We start from the raw sequence: 9,797 nt of genomic DNA, 5'->3' as shown, positions 1-9,797 counted from the left end.
AAGTTTTCCATTGGTGTCGATATCGATGAGCTGTGACACGAGCTGGATCGTACACCGCCTGCCGCTGCGGAAACATCGAGAGGAGTGCCTCCCATACCCATCCGCTCCGCCAGTGGTGGTCCGTCCGAATCGGAAGGTTTCCATGCCGACAGTGAGAACAGAGGTCCTGGAAATCGACTCTACGTTCCACCACCAGCCAAAGGTACGCAAACCGATCAGTCATTATAGAGAGTTCCCTTCAATTCGGTGGAAAATTTTCACCACAACTCTTCTGATGTGTTCGGGTTTGGACCACGAATCGAGATGCCGTGATTTGATGGAACCAACCTAAAACTCTGGCAGACCAGGTGCGAAGATTACTTCCGTTTCTAGAGCACTCCACCGCAGCAGTGGATATCTCCTACGGCTCTGTTCGAGGGTACAGCCGCTCGATGGCTTGATTCAGTTCACCGTCGAGTCCCTCAAGCGACATGGGATGAATTCTGCCGCTTACTGCAGTCCAGGTTCGACCGTAACCAGCATCGGTCCATCCCGAGGAAGTTTTTCAACATCAGTCAGACAGGAACTGCTGAGGATTATGTAGAGCGGTTCTCTGATTTGTTTGACCAGCTTGCTGCCTATGAAACTTCACCAAATACAATTCACTATGTTACTCGTTTCCTGGAAGGACTGAAACCATCTATCAAGCTGGCAGTGGGCATACAACAACCGGCCGATCTAGACACATCTTATCAATTGGCCATTCTTCATGAAGAACTGGGATCACAAGTTCATGTAACAGGTCCATCCAATACGAGAAGAGCATCAGCCTTACCTTTGCCCCCTCCACCAACTAGTTCGTTCCAAACTCCTGCAACAAGTAAATCTATTGAAGATCATCGTTCTGTGGACAGTCAAAAAAGGCCAGCTACTGAGGATAAATGGGGAGCTCTCAGGAATTATCGAAGGGCCAAGGGGTTGTGCTTTGTTTGTGGGGAACGTTGGAGCAAGGATCACATATGCAAACAGGAGGTGCAACTTCATGTGGTATAAGAAATGGTAGAGTTCTTGCATAACACAGAGTTGTCTGAACCTGATGACACTGTTAACTCAGCATCTGTCCACATGATATCTATTTCTGCTACAACTCTGGGAAGTAAAACAGACAAATCTCCCAGAACAATGCAACTAAGGGTTCAGTTACAAGGGCATGCTTGTACCTTCTTAGTGGATTCAGGCAACACTCACTCCTTTTTGGACTTGTCTCTCTTACAAAACCTACACGGAGTAATACCAATGAAGCATGTGTCGGTCAGAATTGCCAATGGAGACACAGTTAACTGTTCCAACCAAATTGTGGGCTGCATTTGGGGCTGTTCAGGTCACAATTTTAGCAGTGATTTCAAGTTCTTTCCTCTGGGCAGTTATGATGGAATTATAGGACTTGATTGGTTGTTTGCACACAGTCCAATGCTTGTTGATTGGGAAAATCATTGGTTCTCTTTCCAACATCAAGACACCATTGTCACCCTACTGGGAGCTGCTGCTATTGTTCCTGAACTGGCATTAGTGGAATTGTCATCTCTTCTTACTACCACGGATGCTCCCATTCCACCTGAAGTCCAAGAAATTTTGGATCAATTCAAACATGTGTTTGCAGCACCCACAGGTTTACCTCCTAGAAGACCATATGATCACAAGATTCCTCTTATACCAGGAGCCACTCCTGTGTCTCTTCGACCTTATAGATTAGCTCCTGCTCTGAAAACTGAATTAGAGAAACACATACAAGAGATGCTGGCCAGTGGAATTATTAGACCAAGTAACAGCCCATTTTCGTCTCCCCTGCTTATGGTCAAGAAGAAGGATAATACTTGGCGCCCTGTGATCGATTATCGTCACTTAAATGCCATGACTCAAAAAGGGAAATTTCCCATTCCAGTAATTGATGAGCTCCTGGATGAGCTATCAAGAGCTAGCTGGTTCACTAAGTTAGACCTGCGTTCGGGTTATCATCAGATTCGATTAGCCCCAGGAGATGAATACAAAACTGCCTTCCAGACACATCTAGGCCATTATGAGTTTACAGTGGTATCTGTTGGTCTGACAGGAGGACCCAATACATTTCAGTTTGCCATGAACAGTACGTTGGGTCCAGGCAATAGACACTATGTGGTTGTTTTCTTCGATGACATACTGGTTTTCAGTTTCACATTCGAGGAACACTTGGTCCATCTCAAGAAGGTGCTATCTCTCTTGTCTGAACACCAGTGGAAAGTGAAAATGTCTAAATGTGCATTTGCTCAACGACAAGTAGGGTATCTTGGCCACATTATCAGCGGTGCGGGAGTTTCCACAGACCCAAGTAAGATTTCTGCTATAGAGACATGGCCTACACCAACCAATGTCAAGGAGGTCCCTGGTTTTCTGGGATTGGCCGGCTACTACCGAAAATTCATCCGCAACTTTGGAATTATCTGTCGTTCTCTGACAGCATTGCTGAAGAAGGGGGTGATCTTCCGCTGGTCATCTTGTGAAGAGGAAGCCTTTCAAGAACTAAAACGTGCCTTAATGACAGCACCAGTACTAGCTCTGTCCAATTTTACAAAAACCTTTGTCATTGAGACAGATGCGTGCGATGTGGGCATTGGAGCAGTTCTGTCGCAGGATGGGCATCCCCTAGCGTATGTCAGTAAGGCTCTTGGTCCTAGGAACCGTGCTCTGTCAGTATACGAAAAGGAATACTTAGCTATTCTGCTGGCTGTTGAACATTGGCGTCAATACCTACAGTTGAGTGAGTTTGTGATTCAAACTGATCATAGAAGCCTGACCAGTCTGTCTGAGCAACGTTTACACACACCTTGGCAGCAGAAGGCATTAACTAAACTCATGGGGCTTCAGTACAAAATTGTGTATAAGAAGGGATCAGACAATAATGCTGCTGATTCCTTGTCTCGTAGACCTCATGCAGATGCAGAACTGCAAGCAGTGTCAACACTACAACCTTTGTGGCTTTCTGAAATCTTGGCAAGTTATAGTCAGGACCCTTTCTGCCAACAAAAATTACAGCGTTTGGCAGCTGATCCAGCAGCAGAGAACAAGTTCTCCCTCAAAAATGGGCTTCTATGCACTGATAATTGCATTTGGGTGGGCGCTGACAGTCAACTACAAAATAAACTGGTATTGGCATTTCATGATTCACCTTTGGGGGGGCACTCAGGCTTTCCTGTCACCTACAGAAGAATTAGACAACTGTTTCGTTGGTCTGGTATGAAATCCTTTATCAAACAGGCTGTGCAACACTGTCTGGTCTGCCAACAGGCGAAACCTGAACGAGTCCCCTACCCTGCACTTCTCCAGCCACTGCCAATACCTAGTCTGCCATGGGAGATGGTAACTATGGATTTCATTGAAGGGCTTCCGACGTCTGGTAGTTACAACTGCATACTGGTGGTGATTGATAAGTTATCTAAGTATGGCCACTTTATCCCACTTCATCATCCCTTTACAACAATGACAGTGGCTGAAGCCTTTTTTAATACAGTCTACAAGTTACATGGTATGCCTCTCTCTATTGTATCAGACCGTGACCGCATTTTCACAAGTGTGTTTTGGAAAGAGTTGTTTCAACATACTCAGGGCATCCAATTGCGCATGAGCTCTGCGAGGCATCCTCAATCTGACGGGCAAACTGAACGTGTTAATCAGCAGACCGAGTGTTATCTCAGATGTTTTGTCAGTACACACCCCACTAAATGGGCTAAGTGGCTATCCCTGTGTGATTATTGGTACAATACCAATTGGCACTCAGCCACTGACAGAACCCCGTTTGAGGTTATATATGGGCACCTTCCAAGGCACTTTGGTATTGGACCTGATTGTACAATATCTTTCGATGATCTGTCTCAGTGGTTGGAACAGAGGCAAGTGATTTTCAGCACAGTTAAACAGCAACTTTTAAGATCCCAACAACGGATGAAAGCACAGGCAGACAAACACAGGACAGAAAGAACGTTTGAGGTGGGTGAATCAGTCTTCCTAAAGTTACAGCCATACATCCAAGCTTCATTTGCTCCGAGGGCCAACCATAAGCTTGCCTATAAATTTTTTGGTCCATACAAGATACTGGAACGTGTGGGGGAAGTTGTCTACCGCCTGGATTTGCCTGCATCTAGTAAAGTCCACCCTGTGTTCCATGTATCCCTGCTGCGTAAGGTTCTCAAGCCCGATCAGCAAATCCTGCGGTCGCTGCCGCCACCAGAGGCTCATCTGCAGATCCCTGCGTTAATTCTTCAGCGACGTGTGGTGATGCGTGGCGCTAAACGAGTATTGCAAGTACTGGTCCAATGGTCTAATGGTTCAACTAAACTGGCTACGTGGGAGGATCTGGAAACTCTGAAGCAAATGTTTCCCAGGGCGCCGGCTTGGGGGCAAGCCGCATCTCAACAGGGGAAGATTGTCAGCGGCACGGGTACAATAGAGCGGCAAGAGGAAGCACAGTCAAGAGTCAGGCCCATACGCAAGCCTCGTCTGCCCGCTCGGCTTGCGGGCCCTGAATGGGCCTTAGGCCTTGTAACCCCTTAAGTACCTTTCCCCTCTCTGCTTCTAGACTTGGCAAAAGGCAAATGGCACGATGGCCAGCTAGAAAGCGTGTTCTTCTTCCTCTCCCCTTCAATTTCCCTCTCTGAGATCCAATTGTAAGAACTTGATTCGAAGTTCCATGAAGATATAGATGAGAACCTTACAGAACACCACGTGGATCTGGCTGTGATCCCTAACGATCCATGTGAATTGTATCCTAACCAAACAAGGCCTTTGGGCTTGTTCGGTTAAACCCTAGCATTGCATTTCTCGCTCGTACTGAAAAATGTCTGAAGCTGTTTCTCAAGTTGTTATGGCCGATTGTAACCTGAGCATTTATCAACGAAGTTTGTTTGTTCGGCAGCCAATTAACTGCCTTTTATTGGTGTCTGCCGGGCAACGATCCAACAAAATCATGGGAATGTCAATACCAAGGCAGTTACATCCTGATTAGTGCAGTGGCTTAATTTTGTCGACTGGATGCAGAAAGAGGACCGCTTGAGACGATGCTGAAGTTTCATCGCTCAAAGAGAGAATATCAATGCAAAGTAAAGTACGTGCACTCGCTTCCAGAGCCTATAAGTAGCACGAACGCCGCAACTCCCAGTTTCACCATCATGCTGCGCACTTGAGTTGGACGGGCCAGTTAATATAATTGTTGGCTCTGTACGCACGCACGGTTGCACAGATGATGCAGAAGGCCATGGGGAAGGCACGTGTGGCGACGTGCGTGGTGGCGGCCGCGCTGGTCGTCGCCGCGGTGGTGGCGGCGGTGATGTCGACGTCGGGCAGAGCCAAGTCGGGGTCGGGCAGGGCGTCGACGGCGCATTGCAACGATGGGCAGCTGATGGTGTGCGCGGCGGCGATCATCAGCGGGGCGGCGCCGTCGGCGTCGTGCTGCTCGAGCCTGCGGGCGCAGCAGGGATGCTTCTGCCAGTACGCGCGCAACCCTGCGTACGGTGGGTATATTGGCAGTCCCACCGCCCACAGGGCCATCGTCGCATACCACGTCGCCGTTCCGAGCTGCTAGCCAGGCGGCCGACGCTGGCGCGAAGTATGTGTGAACTGTATAATGTGACGTCTCAGGCCCGTACTTATATTTTTTGAGCAAAAATGTACTTCGTTTTTTTCGGGAAAACAACTTGTATTACTCAATAATAGTGGTCATACAATCTTTGTTTGCAACTTCTACCACCTCAGCAGGACCTGATCCCAGCCATGTCATGGTCCTATTCTCAGTTCTAGCAAATCTAGCCAAACTATCACTAGCTTTATTCTGACAGCGAGAAACATGAGCAATACAAATAAACGAAGACCTTTAAGGTACTTAATTTCTCTAACAATAGACGCATAAATAGATCTATCCTCCCCTTTGCACTGTATGAGCGAGACTGCAATGGAAGAATCCAACCCGATATTGATAGGCAGATCACTCATCTGTAGAGCCAGCGAGAGTCCTTGCATACATGCGCAAAGTTCTGCTTCAAGCGCGTCCCGACAAGAGTACAACTTCCTACAAGCTGAGAAGATGATAGTTCCCAACTCATCTCTCAACATCACCCCTGCACCAGCCTCCCCCTCCGAGACAAAAGCTCTGTCAGAATTTAGTTTTACCCAGCCACTTGCAGGAGTACACCACCCCGTCGTTGCTTCGTCCACGGACTCGCTGTTTGAGTTGCCGGGAGCATAATATGTCATTACTGCTTTTCCTTTGTGCGGATCAGTGTTGGAGTTCAGCTTAATCCCAATCAAGGAGTCAAGATAACTCTGAAGAAATCTGCAGGACACCACCACCGGAGGTGCAGGTTTGTTATGTACTAATTCATTCCTCACATACCAGCTCCTCCAAAATGTCATCAAAAGCATACATTTCTGAATATCATCAAGAGGCTCAAGGATCTGAAGAAGCCACTCTCGCCCAGTGTTTAAAATACCATTCAGACTAGGGAGGTTCCAAACTGAAGATAAGGCACGGTATAACTCTTGAGCCAGTGGGAATCGTACAAACAGGTGGAAATTGTCCTCCATCGCCCACACAGGCCATAAGTTAGATACTTCCAGACCAATTCGGTACTTCAATGGCGTGTGTCGAGCAGGTGCGTCGTTCGATGGTTTGGTCGCGTCGTGTAATCTAATCCATGTACACAGTAATATCTCTTCATGCTCTTTTGGTTATCCATATCGTTTTTTTTTTCATTTTGCATACTTATATCAGATCAGCTTGATTGAGGCATGTTGATTGGTTGTCTGTATATTGCTTCTCTGTGTCATAGCAACGACTCCACACATCGTGTTTGGTTGCTCGCATTGGTTAGGCTCATACAACTGCACATTGCTTGGTTGCATACAGGCAGCGAGGTCTGCTTACCTTGTACCCTGCGTGATGAGCTTATCAGCTACATCTTACACACGAACACACCGATCACACAAATAAAATATCACTGCAATCACGACAAACTGGACAATGATGATGAAGTTTTTCAGCCCCAAATTATCGATCCGCCTTGCCAACTTCAACATTGCATGCTTGCTTGTGCACTGCCTTGGAGCAAGCATCATCTGCCGCCTACCTACTCTTAAACCCTCTATGATAGCTGTTTTTGTAATCTGTCACTTGTTTATCGCATGCTTCCCATGAACTGTACCACATCCCACTTGTCCTTGCATGACAAACAGTTGCTAAACCCAATAAACTAACCCTAATGCATAAAAATACAGGTCCAGAAAAAGAGTAACTACCAGAAAAAGGATCCTATGCATCAGGTTGGCCCAAGACTAGTGCATCAGGAGGCCCCGTTCGGAAGTGCTCCTCCTCCGCGCTTCTTCGGAAGCAGGCGAGAAGCTGGCCGAATGCTTAGGCTCCGCGAAGCCAGCTTCAAGAAGTGGAGGCGGCCTCCAGTGCAAATTTGAGAAGCTGCCCAAGCCCACCTTCACGAAACGGCGGAGGAGAAGTTTAGCTTAATTACTAGGAATGCCATCGCCAAGTCAAGAACACGATTCGTTTTGCAGTCCCATGTGGCCTGCTTCGCTCCTGTTTTCCTATCGCTACAGCTCCCACCAAGTCTGGCTTGCTTTGCTCCAAACGCTCGTCCAGCTCCCGCAAGAAGCCAGCCCGCCCAGCTCACGTGAGAAGTTGGCTCGTTTGGGAAGCAGGAGCACTTCCGAACGGGCCCAGAGTCTGCCTTCCAGGAAAACTAAGACCTCCGAACTAGGCCGAAGCAGGCTGCACGCACTCATTGTTGCTTTGTTGCCAATCTCACAACATAGTGTGCTTCCCAGCTCACGTCACGTACGCTACACAGGTGGTTGCACACTTTGTCTCAAAACAAAAGGTGGTTGCACAACCTGTTCAGCAACTGCCCAGCTTCCAGCTTCTTTGAATTTGTGAGTGGAGCTGTTCCGAATGACCTGGCTCTAGGAAGCTAGCTCCTGGATCTGAGACGGGTCGTAGTACAAAAACTGGGAGCTGGTGTTTCGTGGATCCCAGAAATCGGAAAAGTTGGAGTTCGAGTTATTTACAGCGAGATGCCACTGCGAAGTGAAAGGAAATGTTTCGTCGAGTGAAGAAAAGACCGGAGTGACTCCCTTCCCTCCCTACCAGTCTAGAAACAAGGTTAATGGAATACCCGCACGTCTCTCTCGCTCTTGCGAACAACGGCGGTTTCCCAGATCCAGGAAGTTCGTCGGCGCTTCTGCCGCTCCCCTTCCCCTCCGATCGCTGTCTTCATCACGAGGGGGAGGGGAGCCCCAGTTTCTCGTTCACGTGTGCTTAGTCCTAAGTTTTCTAAGTTTTTTTCATGTTTCCTCTGTCGGTGTCATGGTGGAGCAGATGTCGATGGTTCTTTTTAGAATAATGGTCTCCCAGTCCGTGCTCCTGCTCGTCGGAGGTGTTGCTGGCACCGGCGAGAGGCTTGTGGAGTCCAAGCTGTTGGACTGGCTTCGATCTGACGTTGCGTCTTGGCACATCGGCGGGGATGGGTTGCTCTTGGAGTGCGACTGTGTTGGCTCTTGCGGATTTGTGGGAGATGGTGGAGGATCCGGCCGCGTGTTGAAGGGTGGGTTGGCGCTGGCCCCGGATCTATCGTTGAAGAGGCTTGGAGGTCTCCTCCGGCCATGTTCCTTATCGGCCTAGATCTAGCCTTCTGGGGTTTGTGGCTATCGCGGCTCGTTAAAGCGTCCTAGCTAGGGGTTTCTTTAACAACAAGATGTGAATCAGCTTCTGATGCTCTCCTTCTCCGGCGACGGTGAAGGTCGTGGGTGATTGACAGTTGCGGCGAAGGCGGTATGCAGCAGTACAACCGCTTGTATCTTCCTTGTCTTATGTTGCTTGTATGTGTATCATCTCTGTATCGTTACTATTATGATTACAAGTAATGTATGCCTTCGGGTGTACATCTTCAAAAAAAAGAGCTTAATGGGCCGGCCAGCTACAAGCCCAGGACTAGCCATTGGATTTAGAAGTTCTGTAGCCGAACGGTGTTTCCAATCCGTGATTTTTGTTGGGAAGCTGGAAATGAGATCCAGGAGCTGGATTTGAGGATTTCTAGGCGCTGGAGAGTTAACTCTTAAAAAAAGTGATTGCACACTTGATCGACTCCCCAGACTCCAAAAAAATAAAATTGATCGATTTCCCTTGTCTTAAAGAAAAAAAACATGATCGATTCCCCCGTATACGTGTACGTGCATAGTCCTTCCATACACCTCGTGCACACAGGTCAAAGGCGGCGACAGAGACGCCGGAGGCTGCAGCACCCATCACCATGCGTACGCCTGAATCCTCACGCGTTGACGCCCGGGCGATCATGATGCACACCGCAATTTTGTATCCGGCCGGCCCGGCTCTCGGCAATTCCGTAATCTGTTCAATCTTCCGTTTCATCCATAGACTAAAAGGGTTGGACGTGTTTTGCTGTGTCGTTGGTGTTATTGGGTTTTCTAAAAAACATTACTCACTCTGTTTCAAAATATAAGGTGTATTATATATTTTTAAAGTCAAACCTGTCTAAGTTCGATCAAATTTGTAGACAAATATATTAAAATCCATAATACCAAATTGGTATAATTAGATTCATCTTGAAATTAATTTCTATATTATTTTGTTTAATGTTGTGGATGTTGACATTTTTGGCTCTGAGCTTGGTCAAAGTTAAATGAATTTGACTTTCAAACTAATACCTCTTATATTTTAGAATTGATGAAATATTTAATTTGGCGGCGGGGGGGGGGGGGGGGGGGGG

At 47.6% G+C, this 9,797-nt stretch overlaps 1 protein-coding gene across 1 annotated transcript; it reads left to right on the top strand.

Annotated features, from left to right (window-relative positions):
* The first annotated feature begins 4,927 nt into the window (after positions 1 to 4,927).
* LOC123048186 (non-specific lipid-transfer protein 2P-like) lies at positions 4,928 to 5,665 on the top strand. Its single transcript, XM_044471341.1, has one exon. The coding sequence runs from the start codon at positions 5,249 to 5,251 to the stop codon at positions 5,588 to 5,590; it is 342 nt and encodes a 113-aa protein (XP_044327276.1). The 5' UTR covers positions 4,928 to 5,248; the 3' UTR covers positions 5,591 to 5,665.
* The last annotated feature ends 4,132 nt before the right edge of the window (positions 5,666 to 9,797 follow it).

The sequence above is a fragment of the Triticum aestivum genome, chromosome 1A (assembly GCF_018294505.1).
Source record: "Triticum aestivum cultivar Chinese Spring chromosome 1A, IWGSC CS RefSeq v2.1, whole genome shotgun sequence".
NCBI lineage: Eukaryota > Viridiplantae > Streptophyta > Magnoliopsida > Poales > Poaceae > Triticum > Triticum aestivum.
This window is presented reverse-complemented; position numbering and strand designations above follow the sequence as displayed.